This window comes from Pteronotus mesoamericanus, unplaced genomic scaffold, assembly GCF_021234165.1.
Source record: "Pteronotus mesoamericanus isolate MK-2021 breed Mesoamerican mustached bat unplaced genomic scaffold, CSHL_Meso_final contig_25, whole genome shotgun sequence".
Taxonomy (NCBI): Eukaryota; Metazoa; Chordata; class Mammalia; order Chiroptera; family Mormoopidae; genus Pteronotus; species Pteronotus mesoamericanus.
The window spans coordinates 16,345,515-16,367,221 of record NW_026555105.1 but is presented as its reverse complement, the minus strand read 5'-3'; the positions used below and the strand labels follow the sequence as shown (position 1 = coordinate 16,367,221).

Below are 21,707 nucleotides of genomic sequence, written 5' to 3'. Positions count from 1 at the left end.
GCAGTAAATTATTATTGACAGCCTATAATATACCAGATGCCATTACATACTCACCTATTATCAGTGAAACTGGAAAGGTCCAAGAGGCATTCTCCTTTTAAAATCTGGGAAGAAAAAGCATATTCTCTTGTACAAAATTAAGTTAAAATGGATTAAAGATGTACATACAAAATCTGAGACAATACAGTGCATAGGAGAAATTGTAGGTACTAAATTTATGGGCCTTGATTGTAGAGAATATTGTATGAATTTGACCCTAAAGGCAAGGGAAGTAAAGGTAAAAATAAATGAATGGGACCATATCAAACTAAAAGGCTTCCATATATCAAAAGAAAACCAGCAACAAATTATAAAGGCAACCAATGGGAAATTTTTGCTAACAACAGCTCCAACAGGGGGTTAATATCCAAAATTTATTAAAAAATTCATACAACACCAAAAAAACAAACAATCCAAATTAAAAAATGGGCAGATGACCTGAACAGACACCTCTCCCAAGAAGACACACAAATGGCCAACAGATACATGAAAAGATGTTCAACTTCACTAACTTTTAGGGAAATGCAAATCAAAACTACAGTGAGAGACTATCTACTCACATCTGTTAGAATGGCTATTATCAAAAGATAGGGAATAACAAGTGTTGGAAAGGTTGTGGAGAAAAAGGAACCCTCATTCACTGCTGGTGGGAATGTTAACTGGTACAGCTACTATAGAAAACAGTATGACAATTCCTCAAAAAATTAAGAATAGAGTTACCATATGACCCATGCACCCCTCTTCTGGGTATCTACCTGACAAAATGGAAAACATTTATGTGCAAAGATATATGCACCCCTATGTTCAATGTAGCATTCTTCACAGTGGCCAAGGCATAGAGACAACCAAAGTTTCCTTTGACAGAGGACTGGATAAAGAAGATATGGTACATATATATTGATACAATGCAGTGCAACCCAATCATAAGAAAAGATGAAATACTGCCATCTGTGACAAAATGGATAGATCTTGAGAATATTATGCTAAACAAAATAGGTCAGTTAGAAAAAACTAAGAACCATATGATTTCACTCATATGTGGCATATAAAACTGAAACGCACAGATACAGACAACAGCACGGTGGTGACCAGAGGGGAGAGGTTAGGGGGGTAGTAAAGGGTAAAGGAGGGGCAAATATATGGTGATGGAAGATTATTTGACTTTGGGTGGTGGGCACAGAATGCAATATACAGATATATATCATAGAAATGCACAACTGAAACCTATATGACAATGTGAACCAATGTCATCCTAATAAATTTAATAAAAAATAATTAAACATATTAATATATACATAAAAATATAACATGTATCTAAATTTTCAAATTGGTAGTTGTTATAAATCATACAAACACAAAATATAATTACTAAATATTTCAGACCAATAAAACTAAATCAGTATGCAAATAAAATATTGAAAAAGAATTAAAGCCAAGTTTTGAAAATACTTCAAAATTAGTCTATAGCAGTGGTTTCCAAATTTTAGTGATATATTAATCACTTGGGAGAACTTGTTTAAAATGCCAGCTGATGGACTTCAAAGCCTGAGCTGAGGCAGCATTTTTAGCAAATTTCTCAAGTGAGTCTAGAGAAAGCTATCCACCTTTAAACATTTGTCAATGGGGAAGAGAAACTAACACATATTGAATGCGTTAGGCAAGCAAGATTCAAAGGGAATATAATTACTATCACTGGTGACAGGAAAATTACACTGTTATTAATACTTTTGTGTACCCATGCTTCTTAAGATTACTGCACATCAGGAGTTTAAAACTCAAATGCCCTCAGGGGCCAGGGTTCAATATACACAGATGATGAGAACAGAATGCATACTTCCCATCTTCAAAGAGGTGACCATGATGTAACTTGACAATAGTTACCCATGTAAAGTCATGTGGAAATTCCAATCCAGTATTGCCATAGCTTCTGATTTTTGAAAGGTTTTCATAGGAAAGGTCTTTATACGAAAATTAAAAATTTAACAAAATAAAAATGAAATAGAGAATATCTTACACAGGCCAAGAAAAACATCTGTGGCCTATGGACAGGAGGACCATTGTCTGAACTAGGATACTTCTGGAGTGAAAGGAGCTTCTACAATAATTATGTTGAGACAGTCCAAAGCTAGATAATCTAAGCAAACCAAGATGTACAGTCATTGTACCCAGAGGCCACTAGTGTGCTGCTTCTTTAGAGTACAAGACATATAACCCTTGAGTTCCTTTAAAAGTTTACTCAAGATACCTTAGCTGGTGTGGCTCAGTGGACTGAGAGTCCGCCTGAGAACTGAAAGGCTGCTGGTTCAATTCCCGGTCAGGGCACATCCCTTGGTTGCAGGCTGAGTCCCCAGTTGGGGGAGTGTGAGAGGCAACTGATCAATGTTTCTCAGTTTCTCCCTTTCTTCCTCCCTTCCCCTCTCGCTAAAAATAAATAAATAAAACCTTAAAAAAAAAAAAGTTTACTGACGATGTTAAGGTACATATAAGGAGCCATGATACACACACACACACACACACACACACACACAGACAAAAATATATTTTTTAGGAAATATAAAAATATAAAAGTATGTGAAAAAGAACCCAGTTAGTAAAGGCTTTATGCTTAAAGAAAAATCTCATAATATTGACAGAGAGCGACCACAGTGATGACCTAATCCAAATCCCCCTTTTTACCAAAGAGAAAACTCAAGGTCTAGCTAGACTAAATGGCTAAATATTGGGAAAATAAGAATTTAAGTGCCAAAGGAATAAGCCACTTTATAAATATAGAAAAAGCTAAGTAAATGCTTGGGAAAAAAAATACAGAATGCATACAGATGGCCTGAAAGTGTCCACAAAACTATAAGGGATTTTATGCTCTATTTATAAGGAATTAAAGCTATAGTTGTTATACACCATCCTACCTCTGTTAGGCAGTCAGGATTTACTCAAATGTGGCAGTAAATTAGCTTACTCTGACCTCCTGTTATCATAATTCTTTTTTTAAAAAAGATTTTATTTATTTATTTTTATAGAGAGGAAAGGAGGGAGAAAGAGGGAGAGAGACACCAATGTGTGGTGTCCTCTCATGCGCCCCCTACTGGGGACCTGGCTTGCAATCCAGGCTTGTGCCCTAGACTGGGAATTGAACCGGTGATCCTGTGGTTCACAGGCCGCCACTCAATCCATTGAGCTACACCTGTCAGGGCTGTTTTTTCATAATTCTTTATCAGAACTGTCTACCATTGCCTCTTACAGTGTACTTTTACTTGACAGTACATATAGTTGGTCACATTCTTCAACAGCTCAGTTTTTCCTATCACAGAAGACCATAGGCCAATTCTGCATCAGAGCAAGGACTAAAACCTAGGAATCTTGAGTCTGAGTACTTAAAATATTGTCTTTTCTTTTGAGGTTGCTGCTTGCTAACCCCTAAAAATGTCTTAGTCATGTAATAATAAGTACAGTACCTTCCTGTCAAAGAGTTTTGAAATATATGGCTTAAAGTAATGTTCTTTTATTCCTTTTGCTTCTACTAGAAGTCCATCATGCAGTTCACACAGTACAGCAATGATGCAGGGAGGCTCTTCTGGAGCCCTGAAGTCAGCAGTATGAAAATCAGATGGTAAACCTAGTTTGAGGAAAAACAGGGGAAAAAGAATATGGTAAACTTTTAAAACTCTTTTTCTAAGGTCTCAAAGGACATATGAGGGGGGAACCCCCAAAGGACCTGGAATTTACTTATAAGAAATTGTTCTCATTCTTACATGTTTAAACTTTAGTCACCTTCAAAGTACTCTCCATTTGATGCAATACACTTATCCAGATGTTTTTTCCACTGCTCAAAACAGTTTTTGAACTCATTGATTTTGATGCTTTTTCATGCTTCTGCCACTTTTTTGTTTTACCTCTTCCATACTGACAAAACATTTTTTGAAGACTTTTTCATCCAGGGAGATTAAAAAGAGGTTGCTGGGCGGGGTGGTGTGCCATGAAGGGCGAGGGCACAGGGGTTATGATGTTTTGGGTCACAAACAGCTATAAGTGTAATGTGGGCAGCAGCACCCGTAAGTCATTAATCATGAAGTGGGCAAATATGCTGAGTCTTCAAAAAAATTCTCTGAAGCCTAGTGCCACCTCTCACAGCATCAGCTCAGACACTGAACCAGATGGGTTCCTAGAACACCACCTAGTGGGGGAAGCCTGTACTGTAAGGGACCTGCCCTCCAGAAGATAATTCTGGGGTTTTCTGGGTCGCCCCCTCATTTATGAAGGAACTATAGACAGGAATAATGGTGCAGAGGTTGACTATGGAAGTGGGGGACTGCCTGGGTGGGAAAGGGGAAAAACTCGGACATCTGTGGAAAAATGAATGAATCAATGAATCGATGAATCAATAAATAAGTAAATAGGGTCTTACCTTTAAATGATGGATTTAACAAGTCTCGTCTGTTTGGACATATAATGGCATTGGCAAAAATCAGATCCAAGCAGCACAGAAGTAAATGATAAGAGTTTACTAAATCATCTCCGATCATACGAAAATTACCTTTGTAAGAAAAAAAAGACACACAAAAACCAGAAACCTCTCAGGTCAGATAGCACCAAGTCCCCATAACAGAAATGAAAAACCACTGAAAGTATCACCTTACCCTTAGTATAAACAAAGAGGGTCCAACAGAAATTAAAGAGATCCTTAACACTGCAAGGACTCCTCCTAAAAAAGGAAAACAAATGTATTTTTTTATACAACTAACTTGCTAAATATCACTCCACAGCTGTCATATAAATAACAAATAGTAAAGTCAAATTACATACAAAATTCCACTCACAAAGGACAGACCTCTGGTTAATTTAAACAAACTTAAACCTTCCAATCTGCATAAAATCATCAGAACATAAAAAAAGTAAGTGAAAGTATTACCCTGAATTTCCAGATATGGGTAATTATAAATGGATTTTAATAAAAACTTAAAGTTTTTGCAGATGGCTACTTCTGGTAAAAAGTGGACTTTTAAAAATGCAAATTCCCATAGTAACTTTATATCAAATTTTTATGTCAATAATGGAAGGATTAAGGGTCTCACCTCTGCTTCCTGCTTCGTGGTAACTTTGGTGTTTCTTCATATGGATTTTGAAAAATATCTAAAAAAATTGGCTCAAATTTTTTGAAAATTATAGTAGACACTTCAAAGTTTCTTTCTAGTCTTTCTATACGTTCACGAAATTCTTGTGGCAGATTTGACATGTCCATCCACTTCTTCATTTTACTAAAAAACTGTATCAAACTAAACAAATAGGAAAAAAGCAAACTTAAAATGAGTTTATATAATGGATGGAAAAGGAATCATTCTGTTTATGCCTCAAAATCTTTATTAAACAGCCTGAATTTTTAAAAAATAGCAAAAATATCTCACTTCCAAGTGCTATGAAATTACTTTGGTTCCCAGAATCACTATGGGAATATTTTGAATTAATGGTCACCATATACAACATCTTTTACTATGCAGGGAGTGACAGTGCCTATGTAACTACAGCACCTATACAATAATCAACATATAAATTAAGCAAATGTCAGTCAAGAGATTGATAAGTTCACAAAAGCAGTTTCAGGAAAGACAGAATCTCCCAAGCTGTGGATTCTAGAAGTTGCTCACAGAGAACCAGACAGTTACAGGTTAAGAATAAAATTCAAGTGTTTATGTTCCATTGTGTGATTTCCACCATTAAATATAAACTAAGAAGGTAGTACATACCCAGAAAATAACAGATTATTACTCCACTTTTCTGGCTTATTTGATTATGGGTACATTTTTATGTCCATATTTAGCATGGTCTAAGACTGAAATTCTCTAGTGTTAAAGCTTATTTAAGTGTCTAGCACTTTATGATATCTGTCCAGAAAAAGTCCAGACATTGTTAACATAATGAGAATGGTTTGCTCAATATCGGTGTAACATGGCAGCCAAGGAGAGTGGACCGGAATGTACATGAGCGAACAATGACAACTTCCCTGTACTAGTCAGAAGGGGAGGTAGAGGCCTGTGAGTGAACACGTGTACTGTGTGGCCATCACATTCAAAATGACTGAGTAAGTAGAGCAATGAATCTGCATCAAATTTTGCATGAAGCTTAAACATTCCTCAGTGGAAACTATTCAGATGATTCAGAAGGTCATAGCTATGGGCAAATGGTGATTGGTAATTTGATCACGACAACACGCCTAACTCATGCATCGCGTCTCAGGCAGAGTTTTTTTGTGAAACATCAAATCACCCAGGTGACTCAGCCCTCCTATAGCCCAGATCTGGCACCCTGCAACTTCTGGCTTCTCCCAAAACTAAAGTCACCTTTGAAAGGGAAGAGATTTCAAGAGATGGGGCAAACATGGCTTGCCTCCTTGTACAATCACAACAAAAATTACAGCTAAACTATAAAACAACTATTACCCAGAATCGTCAGGAAATCGACTTGTACTGAAGTCTGACAACTAAGGAATTAAAGAAGTCAAATTAATTCAGATGAGTAGGACGGGTGGAGATGCAGAATGGGTGGTCCTACACCCACATGTGGTAGGTAAAAACTGGGAGGGATGTCTAGGGAGCAAGGCACACAAAACACCACCCAGCCCAGGGTTCCAGTACAAGGAAGATAAATCCCTGTACCTTCCAGCTGTAAAAAACCAGTGGGTGTTGGGGTGGTGGAAGAAACTGCGGGATTCTCGGGTGTTCCTCTTAATGGGTGCACAATGGGCTTAGTACTTACGCAGACTCACTCCCCCTGGGCTCCAGCACTGGGGCAGCAGCTTGAAGGGCACCAGTGGCATAAGGGGAGACACTAAAGTGCCTGGCATCAGGGAGAGTGCTGGGGGACAGTTTCCTCCCAGACAAAACTCCAGAGGCCAGGCAATAGCCATTGTCCCTTTTCTGAGCCCTTCTCCCCACAGAGCTACAGAGCAGGTGGTACTATATCTGTGACTCCATTAACCTGGTTCATACAGGTTGCCTTGCCCAGACAATTACCTAAGACTCTGCCCCATCCAACTTATAGGTGTGCTTTTCTACATTAAGCCATGCTACTCAGACAGGGAGTCAAAGCAGCTCTACCTAATACATAGAAACAAAACACAAAATGAGAAGACAAAGAAACATGGCACACATGAAAGAACAAAACTCCAGAAAAAGAACTAACAAAATGGAGATAAGAAATCTATCAGATGCAGAGTTCAAAACACTCGTTATTAGGATGCTCAAAGGAACTCTTTGGGTACTTCAAAAGCATAAATATGAGCCAAGCAGAAATGAAGGTTACACTAAGTTAAATAAAGAAACTTTACGGGAAATGAACAGTGAAGGGAAGGAAGCCAGAAATCAAATCAATGTTTTGGAACACAAGGAAGAAAAAAATTCCCTCAGAACAGCAACAACAAAAGAACCCCGCCCACAAAAAATGAGGATATGGTAAGGAGCCTCTGGGACAAGTTCAAATCATAGGGGTGCTGGTAGGTGAAGAAAAACAGAAAGAAATTGAAAACTTATTTGAAAAAATAATGAAAGAAAACTTACCTAATTTGGTGACAGAATTAGACATATAAGTCCAGGAAGCACAGAGTCCCAAATAAGATGGACACAAAGAGGACCACACCAAGACACATCAAAATTAAAATGCCAAAGTTTAAAGATAAATAGAAAATCTTAAAAACAGCAAGGGAAAAGCAGAGAATTACCTACAAAGGAGCTCCGATAAGACTGTACCCTGATTTCTCAAAAGAAACTTTGCAGGCTAGAAGAGACTGGCAAGAAGTATTCAAAGCAATGAAAAGCAAGGAACTACAACCTAGATTACTGTATCCAGCAAAGCTATCATTCAGCATTGAAGGGCAGAAAAGTGCTTCCCAGATAAGGTAAAGCTAAAGGAGTTCATCATCACCAAGCCATTATTACATTAAATGTTAAAGGGACTTATTTAAGAAAAAGAAGACCAAAACTATGAGCACTAAAATGGGAATAAATTCACAACTACCAACGATTGAATCTAAAATCAAACTAAGCAAACAAGCAGACAAAAACAGAATCATGGATATGGAGGTTATCTGACTGGTTACCAGTTGGGAGGGGGAAGGGGGAGAATGAAGGAAAAGGTGCAGGAATTAAGAAGTACAAATAGGTGGGTACGGAATAGATAGGAGGATGTTAAGAACAGTATAGGAAATGGAGAAGCCAAAGAACTTAAATGCATGATCCACGGACATGAACTAAGCGGGTGATTGCTAGAGGAAATGGGGGGTTCCTGTTGGAGGAGGACAGAGGCACACAAATTGGGACAATTGTAATAGCATTATCAATAAAATATGTATTTTTTAAAAGGGATGAAATTTCAGATCATGGATAAAATTTAGGAAAATATGATGGAGCAGCTGATGACAATTGGAACTGTGTGAGGTCCCAAGGTGCCTACTTTAAAGGGGACTGAGGCATCATTGTCCTATGTACAATGTTTCTTGTATCTTCTATCTTCTTCAGTAAATGTCTCTTATTTTTCATAATACATGGATGGATACTTTCTGGACAGACCTCATTTTTCAAATGACACTTGTGAAAAGGTGATGGAAGACATCATCAGCTAATTTTCCACAGATATTCAAACTCCAGACATGATGCTTAAAAGTCTCTTTAATATTAACTGTTAACAAAAAATAAATAAATTAACTGTTAACAATGGAAGCGAAAAAATTTGCGAGACTACCGAGTATTTTGGCTGACAAATTCTATTCCTTGATAGAGGCCTTTGTTTTGGAGGTGGGGTACACTCAGCGTGTTAAATCCTTTACTTGTCTGAGGAACTCCCCACTTTTGAGTCTTGCCTTCTACAAGATACATCATCTTCACTGGAGGTTAGGGCAAAGGCATAAAACCTGAGGTCCCTGACTAGATGTATGTGTGGGATTTTGACTTGAGCTGATGGTACAGAGAAGTGAGGAAGTGGTAAATTATTAAGATCCATAGCAATATTGAGCTCTTAGGGGTAAATCCTGTGGCAATGTCCAGGGATGGCACTGCTGGCCATGCAAGCCGTGTCCTTGTTAGATGTATTCTGTGATATGCTCTTTGGCTGTGTAGCCAGCCTCCTTTTGTTACTAGTCATTTTCCAAGTTTAATTTCTCAAGTCATCCTAAAGGCTTTGTCAGCTATTCTCAAGACTTCGTCAGCTATCCAACAAATATCCTTTTAGTAAATTTCTTTTTTCTTTAAATTAGCCAGAGTAGGTAGTTGTTATTTGTTTTATAAACAAGAGCCTTGACTAATACATCCCCATACAAGCCCACTGTACTTATTGTCATCTCCGAAAGGGCTATTCTAACTGGAATAAAGTGCATCAGAGTATTTGAAAATAAAAAAAACTTAATAGCACTGTTATCACTTCACTGACCTTACTATGCAGTATGTCCCTAATCTCATAGGGTTTGTCTCATACTTCCCTCATTACTAGATTTAGGCTAGGCATTTTTGACAGAGTACTACATAAGTCATATCATGTTGTTCTCAGTGGATCATATCCACTTGTCACATTACTGATAACTCTGCACTTGATTTAGGTGGGATCTTCCTGGCTTTCCTCCTCCAAGTTACGATTTTTCCCTTTGTGATTAGTGACTGATAGGGAAAAACTTTGGAATTATATAAATATTCTGCTCTCATCAAACGTCTGTCCCCTAGTTTTAGCATCCATTGAGAATTTTCCCCTCATTACTATGAGGTTGCAAAATGGTGATTTTCCCTCCCTAACTCTATCATCCTTCTACATTTATTATTTGGCTTTCTAATAAAGAGCTTTCCCTTCTCCCCTATTTATCATCAGTATAAAATTTATTCAGTGAATTATAATCTATAACTGTAGTATTCATGTTGATGCTGAGATTACTCCAGATTTGGCTACTACTGGGAACCTTTCCAAGTTAGCTTCTATGTCCCTTGGACATGTCCCCAACATTTTTTTGAGCACTTCCTTACTTTCTGGCATAATAAGCTGTTCAAGTTTAATTAGAAAAAACAGGTTTGAGAGAATCATGCCAAGTGAAATAAGTCAGACAGAAAAGGACAAGAACTGTATATGATTTCACTCATATGTGGGATATGAGTGAAATCAATAAACAAACAGCCAAAAAGAACAAACTCATAGAGACAACAGAATGTTGGTTATCAGAAGGGAAGGGAAGGGAAGTTAGGGGAGGAGGAAGAGTGTAAAGAAGGCAAGATATTATGGTGACGAAAAGAGACTGGGCTTCAGGTGGTGAGCACACAACAGAGTATACAGATATCATATTATAAAGTTGTACATCTAAAATTTATATAAGTTATTAATCAGTGTTACCCCAATAAATTTAATTTTTAGACAAGAGAAAAATATATAGGTCTGCCCTAGCTTCTGAATCAGTAATTTTCTTAGAGACGTTATGCTAAGTGAAATAAGTCAGTCACAAAACGGCAAATACTGTTTGATTCCATTTATATGAAGTATCTAGAACAGTCAAATTCATAGAGGCACAAAGTAGACTGGAGGTTTCCTAAGGTTAGCTAGAAGAGAAAGAAGGAAGATACTGTTTAACTGTTATGAAGTTTCAGTTTGGAAAGATGAAAAAGTTCTGGAGATGGATGGTGGTAATGGTTGCATAACAATGTAAATACATTCATTGCCAATGTACACTTAAAGGTGATTAGAAGTGATTATATATATTTCACCACAGATACAACAAAAATAAGTATACAGAGCAGAGATAAAAAATATGGCACATATATCACAACAGCAGCACACTACTGAACTTTAATGGCACTCAAGAGATAAAAAAGAAAATTATTTTAAAAAATTAACATCATTACTGTTCCAATTAAAATGTATAAAAAAAATTTTCCATGAACTAAATTTTCATTTGGGCTTTACTATAATATGGAAATAATAAATGAACCCTGGCTGGTGTGGCTCAGTGGATTGAGCGCTGGCCTACGAACCAAAGGGTCGCCAGTTCAATTCCCAATATGGGGCATATGCCTGGGTTGCAGGCCGGGTCCCCCATGAGGGGCAGGGAGCCCATGAGATGCAACCACACATTGATGGTTCTCTCCCTCTCTTCCCTTCTCTAAAAACAAATAAATAAATAATAAATTTTAAAAAGAGATGCAGATGTCTGTATTAAAATGAATTAGAAATTCAGCAGGCTAAGAGCGTGGGGGCAGGGGGGCGGGGCATGGGAGGTGTTTAGGGATCCAGCAAAAAAATTACAGAACTCATGGACACGTGGTGATTGTAGGGTGGGAGACGGTGGAGGTGGAAGAGGGTATAAGAGGGATAAATGGCAATGGAAAAAAATACAATAAAAAATAAACTTAAAAATAACAAAATGAATTAGAAATTCAAATTGCACAACAGATACTACTTTTTTTAAAAAAAAATAGTTTATTTATTTTTATTGAGAGGGGACGGGAAGGAGAAAGGGAGAGAAACATCAATGTGTGGTTGCCTCTCATATGTCCCCTACTGGGGACTCAGCCTGCAACCCAGGCTCGTGCTCAGACTGGAAATCAAAATAGCAACCCTTTGATTTGCATGCCGGGGCTCAATCCACTGAGTCATAGCAGCCAGGGCCAGATACTACTTTTTAATACTATACTTAATAATAAAAGAAATTTTTTAATGAATCTTTTTTAAAGTTGGAAGTTGCTTTAAGCTTTTTTTGCAAACTGAAACTGAACATAAAGAAAATTCAAAACAGAGACATACTAATATATATTTCTGTAGATCCATGTGTAATATAGCATGAACTTGGGAGGCTCTGCCACTTACTAAGTATATGGCCTCCTGGAAGTAATTTAACCTCTTGGTGACTTGGTTTCCTTATCTATAAAATAAAATTTATTTCATGGGAATTAAATGAATGAGAACATGTAAACCCTTAGCACCTAAGTGGTGCCTAGCACACAAATACTCAACAAAAATCTCCTAGTTTTACATGTGTATCTATAATCTATACTTATATAGTATTTTGCAGTATGACTTATTAACAATATTTGATGGGTATTTTCCCATGTCTACAAAGATCTACATAATTATTTAAAATTACATTTAAAGTTGAAATTTTGAAAATAGCCCAAAGTATTTATTATAAGTCAATGCAAATAACAACACTTGTAGTTCTTTTTCATTTTTCTGAATGAACATGATGATGCAGATCTACTGTTCTTTTAGCAATTAAGAATGTGACACTTAAAACTTTTTTAAATATCAATCTACATTTAAAAAAGTAATATCTTTTGTCCCATCACTACACTTTTAGAAATTTATCTAATACACATATTTATAGTATTTGTAATCACAAATAATATAAGAACTGGATACAACCTAAATGTCCATCAGTAAGGGCTGGTTAAATATATAAAAATCTTTATATCTGAAAATATTCTCGAGTCATTAAAAAATTAATGATTGAGCCACAAATGGTGATATGAATTTCTGGAATATAAAGAAAAGGAACTGCAGAACAATACATATAGTATGATCTCATTTATGTTTTAAAAAACAAAAACCTGAAAAACAAATTTTTTTCTGTTTAACAATTGATTACAGTAAACTGTCAATAGGGATTAATTCTGGGGAGCAAAAAAAGGAAGAGACTTTCTTACTACTTTCAACTCTTCTGAGTTACTCGAAAAATTTAAACCTTTTAAAAAATTCTGGTAAAGTATGTAACATAAAATTTACCACTTTTAAGTGTACAGTTCAATGGCATTAAGTACATTCACACTGGGCAAACATCGCTACCATTCATCTCCAGAACTCTTCATTATTTGAAATTTTTATCACTAGCTTGTACTGCTCTAAATTTTAAGTTATTCTTTTTTGTTCAGTCTCCCTAAAAATTATTACAAAGATTTTACCAGCACTTTTTTTTAATTGATTTTTTGAGAGAGAGGAAGGAAGAGAGAAACATTGGTTTGTTGTTATTTATTTATATATTCATTGGTTGATTCCTGTTATGTGCCCTGACCGGAGATCAAACCTACAATCTTGGTGTCTCCATTGAAACCAACTGAGCTACCAGTAAGAGCAGGAAGATTTTAAAAATTTTACGTGGTCAGCTCCTGCTACTGGTTCTGTTGGTTGGAGTGCTGTTCTGTGCACCAAAAACGTTCTGGGTTTGAGTCCCAGTCAGGGTGCATACTGGAGGAAGCAGATTGATGTCTCTCTCACATCGATGTTTTCCTCCCTCTCTCTGTTTCCCTTCCTCTCTAAAATCAATAAAACATATCCTCAGGTAAGGATTAAAAAAAAATTTTTTTATGTGGTCAGTGGAGAAAAACAATCTAATAGAAAAACATCAAGCTGTTTTATACTTAAATGGATAAGGTTTTTGCTCAACAACAAAGTGACCTGAACTCTATTAATCTTATTTACACTTTATTTTTATCATCAATGAAAAACTTGATATTAAAGTTTAAAAAATTGTTTTGACTTTATTTTTCCATTTATAGACACCAAAATTATTCTGAAAGAAATTTTTTTAATTTAGCATGAACTGAAACCTAATTGCCTTCCCTGGATAGGGCTTTAAAGTTCGTTTTTTTTCTATCCTGGAAACCCACCCAAATACAAAACTACCTCACATAGTTCTGTCACAGGTAAATAACCCAGAAACAGAGACCATCCAGATCTGGATCACTATTTCTTTTGTTTTGTATCCAGGCAATTAGTTCTATATATACTAGAATATATAGATCCTTGAGTAGATGATCAAAATTAACATCACCAATGAGAAGCAGATAGATATCATATGCTTCCAGATGTGATACACTGAAGACACAAAATCACTTACGTAGTTTTCCACTTGGAAATATATAGCCTACATTTAATCATAAGGAAACACAAGAGAAATCCCAAATGAGGAACAATCTATTGAAAAAGAGAGTGGGTAGTTCTGGACTATATTCTTCAAAAATGTCAATGTAATTAAAGACAAAGATTGTGAAAATATTCCTGATTAAAGGGAACTAAAGAGACATATGTGAAAGTAATACTTGATTCTAGGTTGGAAATTGTACCTAAAGAAAAAGAAATGTCATAAAGAACATTATTAGATCAACTAATAAAACTAGAATAGAGATGATAGATAAAGTTATTGTATCAGTGTTAACTTTGCTGGAGTTGATAACTATAGTTATTTAAGGAAATACACACTCAAGTATTTAGGTATAAAGGGTTATAATGTATACAACTTAATTTGACATGGTTGAGGAAAAAATATTATTTAAGAGAAAGATGAAATAATAAAGCCAATGGGGTAAAATAATAGGTGAATCTGGATTAAGGGTGTATGGATATTCTTTGTGCTTGAAACTATTTTCAAATTTTAAAAAAATTAATGAAAAAATTACAGATAAAGATTTAGTACAGAGGCCTTACGTTGAAGTCAGAATTTGAGGAAGAAAGGCAGTAGAAGAAGAACGGGGAAGATTATCTATATGATAACAAACTTAGAATGGAATGATGTTAAATGTTTAAAAATAAAGAGAAATTAAATTCTAAAATTAAATTTAGGACTTACAAAACAATGTTTGAAAAATCAAAGTGCTTTACCTTAATTTAGCTGAACGTAGTATTCTGGTAAGCGAAACACAATTTCCTTCCATAATACCCTTTCCAACTGTGGGAATAATGCTTTTGCGGCATGCAACATATAATGAACATGCCAACCAGTGTATAACTTCTCCCTGGCAGGGAAAAAACAAATATCAAAATGCATATATTATGTTAAAATGCTTGAATTCTAGAACCAGAAGAGAGATATTTAACATGCTAAATCAGAATTAATCTAAAGCTACATCTCTCACCTACACGCCAAACATAATATTAACATAATTCTCTCAGAACTTCTCAGAATTAGCTTTATTGATTTGAAAACATCAGTCATGGCCTTGATGATGCTGAAATTCTTTTCTATCATTTTTTAACCAGTTTGACAGAGAATGGAAAGAATAGAGTAGAAAAATGACAAGGGAACCACTCATAAAAAATTAGTATCTTACGAAACATAAAGAAGACTGTCATTTCTGTGAGGTAAAAATCTGAGAACATGTTTACACCAATCTTTAAAATAGTTAGCATGGCTCTTGATCTTAGCAGATATCTCAGTTTACAATGTTACAAGAAACGTGACATTTGAGAATTCAACACTTAATTCTCTGAGATAGATTTGAGATCTCCAAGCTAGAATCACTTCATGGCCTTGCTGCTGAACTATATGTTAAATATAAGGATTAAGAGTTAGACACAAAGCTCATAAAACAACATACTACTGTTGTTACTTCCTATTTTACAGATCCTTTTTTTTTAATGAACTCCTGAAATTTATTATTTTATTTCTTAAGATTTTATTTATTCATTTTTAGAGAAGGGGAGGGAGAGAGGAGGAGAAACTTCAATGTGTGGTTGCCTCTTGAGTGTTCCCTACTGGGGACCTGGCCCACAAGCCAGGCATGTGCCCTCACTGGGAATCCAACCAGCGACCCTTTGATTTGCAGGCGGGCGCTCAATTCACTGAGCCACACCAGTCAGGGTTCTGCAGATCCTCTTTTAAGACCAGACTCTAGAACGATAAAAAGACTGATAGATTTCTTCTTGCAATAATCCAAAAGTGGTGGGCAGAGAAATAAGTGGTCACCAATAAAGCTAAAACCCGGTGTTCCTATCTTAAAGCAGTGAGAAGTCTTATTTGCTCAAGACATTAAATGAGGTAGGTAAGCTTAAGGGTGAATATTTTTAGAAGCTTTGATTAATGAATTATTTGGGAATAGCACCTGTTTGAATACAGGATACTAGATGAAAACACCATCACAATAAAGAAAATTTAAGTACTGGAATTACTGCTTTGATTTCTTTTTCCTTAAAAAAATAAAAATAAAAGGGCCCCAGGCACATAGCTCAGTTGATTAGAGGGTTAGAGTGCTGGCCTAGATACGCCAAGGTTGCGGGTTCAATCTACCGTCAGGGCACGTACAAGAAGCAACCAATGAATGCATAAATAAGTGGAACAACAAATCAATGTTTCTCTCTCTGAAATCAATAAATCAAAAAAAAAGCTAAGTCATCTATATTATTTATTTTGAGTCTATGATGCTAGGTCTTAGAAACACGAAGACTGTTTCTGACCTCAGAGAATTCCAAATCTAGAGCTAAGAAAAACAGATACTATTACCCATAATTGGTGAGATATACGCTATAAGAACAAATGAAGATAATGTGTTGCTGGTATAGTATAGAGAATATGATTTTGACTGGAGGTCAGGGAAGGATTCAAACTTAAAATTGCTAAATGGTAAATCACCAAAATTTAAGAGGGAAAGGGGAAAATGTAAGCAGGAACCTGTCAAGAAGATTAGAGAGAGGTAGGGGCTGGGGAGGGTGGTTCTTAGGAAGCAGCAGATATATGAAAATGCCTACTTCAAGAGCCTTCCATCACAAACAAGAAGAAGAAGAAAATAAAACATTTTGGATAGAAAAGCCACTCATAAAATTTTAATTCACACATCTATGCTTTCTAAATCAAACATTTAAGATTGTCTTGACCAACTCTGCCTAACTGGAGATCTAGCTCCTCCATTTTTCCTAGAATGGGGAGTAAGGGTAAAGTTTCCAGGTAGAGGGAATGGCATGGAGAAAGCATGCATGTGGGAACAAGCTTGGCATATTCAAGAATCTGAAGATGGTCCTGGCTGGTGTGGCTCAGTGGATTTGAACACCAGGCTGAGAACTGAAAGGTCACTGGTTCGATTCCCTAAATTATGATCCAGGTCCCCATTTGGGAACTTGTGAGAGGCAACAGATCGATATTTCTCTCCCTCTCGTTTTCCTTTCCTTCCTCTCTGAAAAGAAATAAAATCTTTAAAAAAGAATCTGAAAGAGGCTCCTAGTTTAATGTCCAGACTGGAGTTGGCACTCCATAAATGCTTATTCACTAAGACCAAATGAGGACCTGAGGTATCAGAAATGCGTTCTCAGCCTTTTAAAATCCGTTTGTTTTCATTGAGGGGACGTAATTCATAATATCCCTTACTTTCTTACTTCCCAGTCATGCCATCCACGGATGCAGACCACCGTCCTTTACCCAGTCCATCCAGTCCAAGAGTCTCTCTTGAATGCTTTTCCCTTATACAGAGACACATACACTCAACTCCAACTTTCCAACTCTGTCTTCAAATCCAGCTATTAATTATTCCACTGGGTAGTGAGTCAGTGGAACACTCTATGGGCGAGTCCAGTCCTCCTGGATCACGACAGCTTTTGAATCTAAGGCCACTGGGGTAATTGTTGAAATGCATTCCATCACAATTACATCTCTACACTGGACTTATGCTTATCTAAGTTCCTATAATAATCGGCAGAATGATCCAGGGCAAGACAATCCTCTGGGCCTTGATAGTACCTGGAAGGCAGGTATAATAATACCCCCTGCTCTGCCATGTTCACAGGGCTATTGTGAGGATCAAATGCAATGGCTGGGAGGGGAAAAAAAAAATCTAATAATGATAACCTACATTTATTTTATTTTGTATCATATATAATGACAGCCAGAGACACTGTGCTAAAGCATCAGGACAAGCTAAGTATCCCCCTGTGAGAGAGGAGGAACCTGGGGCCGAGAGGGCGAGCGCTGTACGAATGCCGGCTCCGACCTCCGCGCTGTGCCGTGCGTACTCCCAGGTGAGCAACCCAGACTTCCGCCCTCGCCGGGGGACCGGTGGCGAGGTCCACCGGCTCATAGACTCCTCGGCCTGGCTCCACCACCGACCATGTGCCCTTAGGCAAGTGGACCACAGAACGTGTTCAAGGGGTTGTAGCGAGAACTAAGTGAGGTGACGTATTTAAAGCCCTGAGCAGTACTGTCCTGGCACACAATTCATTTTAGCTTTTATCATTATAGTATTTGCTTTTTTAAAAAGAAGAGATTTAAGGGCAGTGCCATGACGTTTGTGGTGTTTCGCGGCGTGGAAGGAAATCTGGTCGGACTCTCGGGGGACCCTAGAGGGGCTTGTGACCTTGGACAAGACGCTCCTTTTCCGAACTTCACTTTCCCGCCTCAAGGAGAGGGGGGAAAAAAAAAAGGCCAGAATGAGGTACACTCATCCCTCTAGTTTCGCACTCCGCGGCTCCCGGCTGGGCGGCGACCCTTCTCGGTGGAGAAACTCCCACCGACCCATAGGGTAGGGAAGGGGCGGAGCCGGGGTGTGGCCTGGCGGGGGTCGAATCCGGCCGCCCCACCTGCTGCCGCTCACCTCTAGGCTGTAGTTGCCCCTGATGGCGGTGAAGTCGTCCAGGGCTTCGGCCGCGCTCCCCTCGTCCAGGTTCAGCTCCTGGCACAAGGCCTGTAGCGCCTCCCCGGCGGCGGCGACTACCGCCGCCCCCTCGTCGTGGGGGTCGTCCTCGAACATCATTTTAGGCCCTGCGGGCGGCGCGATAATAAACCCCCCGATCCTTTCTCCCTCCTGGGCGCGCTACCCACAACCGCCTGCGCCAAAGCGCGCGAAAATCGCAGCTTCAGAGCGACGTCTCTTCGATGGTCTGCATCCGCGTTTCGCCCCCAAAAAGTCCGTCTCTCCTCCAGGGCTCCCAGCATTCCCTCTTTGGAAATATGATAAGAAGACGGACCTCGGGTCCTGAAAAAAAATCGGGACTTGGCCTTTGGGCAACGGTGGCCACAGCCGGCGGGACAAATTGGGAGCGGAGGGATCAGCACTCCGCGCGCAGAGTCTGCCGGGAGTTGTAGTCCATATCCTGCCCTGAAGCCTGCGACAGCGTTCGTCCCGGAGGCTCGTTGGCTTGGGTAGGGCTGGGCTCTCGGTTGCGAGGTGGCATCGTTCATCTTACGGGGAAGTTTCTTCTGTCCCGCCAACCTATGACCCTGGTGTGCCACTGCTCCGCGGCGCCAAACATAGTCTGAGACTTGCCCTTTGAGTTAGGAGATGGAGGAGAGCACAAGCAAAATGGTCCCTTGACAGAAGGGGCTTGTTGGACTCCGTTTTAATGACTGAACTGTTAGTGGAGCAAGAATGTTAAGGTACATGTCCTTATGTCTTTTTGGTTGCTAAACGAGGCTTGATCTGGACTAAGAGAAACGTGGTAAGGGGGCCTCTTTTTAGCTCCCTGGACCCTGGGAACCGTCCCAGCAAAGTCAGTGCAGGCAGAGGTATGGCCTGAACATAAACCTGAAGGCATGGAACTGGTATCGAAGCTTACCCCTCTGCTCCACCAAAACTCCTGCGTCATCAATAGCCAGAGTGGTTTTCTATTTTAAAGGTAAATAGGAGCATGACAATCCTTCACTCAAAATCCTTCAATAGATTCCTCTTGCCTTTAAAATAATTATCCAACTCTCTTTCTTGGCCTACAAGGGCCCCATGTGATATGGCCCCACCTCACTCCCAGCTATGTAGTTAAGGTTCAACCTCACTGCTTTGTTTTGGAACCTTCTAAATTCCAAGCCACCAAGCTAGTTCTTGCTTCAAGGCCTTTCTCACATGCTGGTCAAACGGTCCCAAATACACCAGATTTTTGCTTGTTTGGCTCTTCCTCATCATTCAAGTTCAACTAAATGTGGCCTTCTCAGGCCATGCATGAGCACTCTATCTAAAATAGCTCACCTCACTCTCCACTCCGTTTGTCATCATAGCACCTAATCACTGTCTGAAATTATTTGTTTATTCATTGGCTCTTCCTACTAAAACGTGAGCTGTATGAGAGCAGGGGCCTTCCTTTCATGTTCACTATATTTCAAAGTTTAGCTTACCTGGTTGATAGTTGTTACTCAGTGTATACTTAGGATGGTGTATTTGAAAAATTACAAAGAGCTCATTGTTGCGTGGATGAGGTAACGAGTCACCAGAGATGAAAAGGGAAGATAACACAAGGTAGGTTGCAAAGCACCTCAGATATCCCACTAAAAGCCTGGACATTATTATCAGTGGGGGTTTCAATGAAAAGAAGGTGATGAACAATCAGCATGTGTTTTGGACGAGTTTCTCTGGCTGCATTGTGACACACGGAATGGATGGGCTAGAGCCTAGATGTGTGGATTTGGTTGGAGCCTGAGCCACCCTAGGAAGGAGGCAGCCTGGAGAGAGGTCTCTGGCCTAGAACTAAAGGGGGCACTGCTGAAGGAGTCCCCAGGAACAGAGAATTCCGCCAGGGCCCAGAGGGTGAAAGGTGATGCTGTTAACTAGACTGGGAGGACAAGCAGGGATCAGACAGTTCTCAAACTGTTATGTTTGGGATGCTTGCAGAAATTTAAGAGGAGGCGATTGGACCGTGGAAAGTGGCCTGTTGGGACTTGGGAACCAGCAGCAAGCTGGGTCTCAAATGAATAAAAACTCAAACTCCCTGCAAAATCTCAAAACTCAAATCGAAGTACCTATGTGGTAGTACTTCCAACTCCACCCCCTTCTAGAAGTTATTGCTTCAACTGACTTAAGGATCATCTCATTATAGTCTTGGCATATAGTGCCTACATAAGGACTCTCCTTGCATGAGTTTTTACTTAGAATATCGCTTATGAGCCGTCTGTCTCCAGTGCCAAGGGGTCTATCACAGAAGTTATCATCCCTCCTCCAACTTCCTTTCCTGTCAGCAAAGAAATTTCAGGATCAGTGGAGGTGAGATGCATGAAAAGTCCTCTTGTAGGTCCATTTGGTTTGCTAATGAAACTACTGTGCTTATATAAGAGAGCACTCTGGAGTGGGGACACAGCCTGGACATGAGGATTTGGGAATATTTGTGCAGCACCTGAAACTAAAAGGAGGCTCATTATTATGGAGTGTGATGGTATGAGAAACACTTTAGAAACCCCAAGACTTAAGGGATGGTCAGAATTTGGGGAGTGAATGAAAAAAAACTGGCCAGAAAGGTATAAAAACAAAGAGTGGTATCCCAAAGGCCAGGAAAGAAGTATTTCATAGAATCCAACACTGCAGAAAATTCAAATAGGTTGAAGACTTTAGAAACCTCATAGATTAGCATTCATATGTTTTTAGTGACCTTTGCCAGAGCAGGTTGTTTTTTTTTTTTTTTTAGAGAAGGAAAGGGAGAGAGAAAGGGAGAAAAACATTGATGTGAGAGAGATTAATTGGTTGCCCCTAGCACATGCCCCAACTGGAGATCTGGCCCGCAACACAGGCATGTATATGCCCTGACTCGGAATAGAACCAGCAATGTTTCTGTTTGCAGGCTGGCGCTCAACCCACTGAGTCATGCCAGCCAAGGCCAGAGCAGTTTTCTCTAGCACAGTGGAGGTGGAAGTCATATTACTATGGCCGAGAGGCTAATGGGAGGAAGGTCAGAAAATTGAACTAGGAAGTAAAAACTTTTCATTAAGTTTTGTGGAGGAGAGGCAAAATAAGGGTATTTTCTAGAATAGGGGAAACACAAGCATGGTGAATAATCACAGTCAGAAACAGGTAGAGAGACTCTGAAGATAAAAAAAAAGAGGAGACATGATTAACGGGGCCAGTCCCTGGAAAAGGTAACCGAGCCAGGAATCCAGATCTGGCCTTCTTCATGCTCCTGTCTGGAAGGTGATGATCTCCTTACATCCTGATTCAGCAGACCTGCTAGGTGCTCTGCTAAGTGGAAAACAGAGCAACTTACAG

General features: G+C 38.8%; 1 protein-coding gene across 1 annotated transcript in view; it reads right to left on the bottom strand.

The window, feature by feature from the left end:
* Positions 1-18,611, bottom strand: part of RBL1 (RB transcriptional corepressor like 1) — a 64,332-nt gene extending 45,721 nt beyond the window's left edge. Inside the window, exons 1-7 of the mRNA XM_054573786.1 lie at positions 18,342-18,611; positions 14,647-14,780; positions 5,109-5,309; positions 4,674-4,738; positions 4,442-4,570; positions 3,492-3,652; positions 55-104 (exon numbers count right to left, since the gene is read on the bottom strand). Of these exons, the coding sequence (XP_054429761.1) occupies positions 55-104; positions 3,492-3,652; positions 4,442-4,570; positions 4,674-4,738; positions 5,109-5,309; positions 14,647-14,780; positions 18,342-18,500 (899 nt within the window). The 5' untranslated portion in view covers positions 18,501-18,611. The remainder of the gene's footprint in view (positions 1-54; positions 105-3,491; positions 3,653-4,441; positions 4,571-4,673; positions 4,739-5,108; positions 5,310-14,646; positions 14,781-18,341) is intronic.
* Between the last annotated feature and the right edge of the window lie 3,096 nt (positions 18,612-21,707).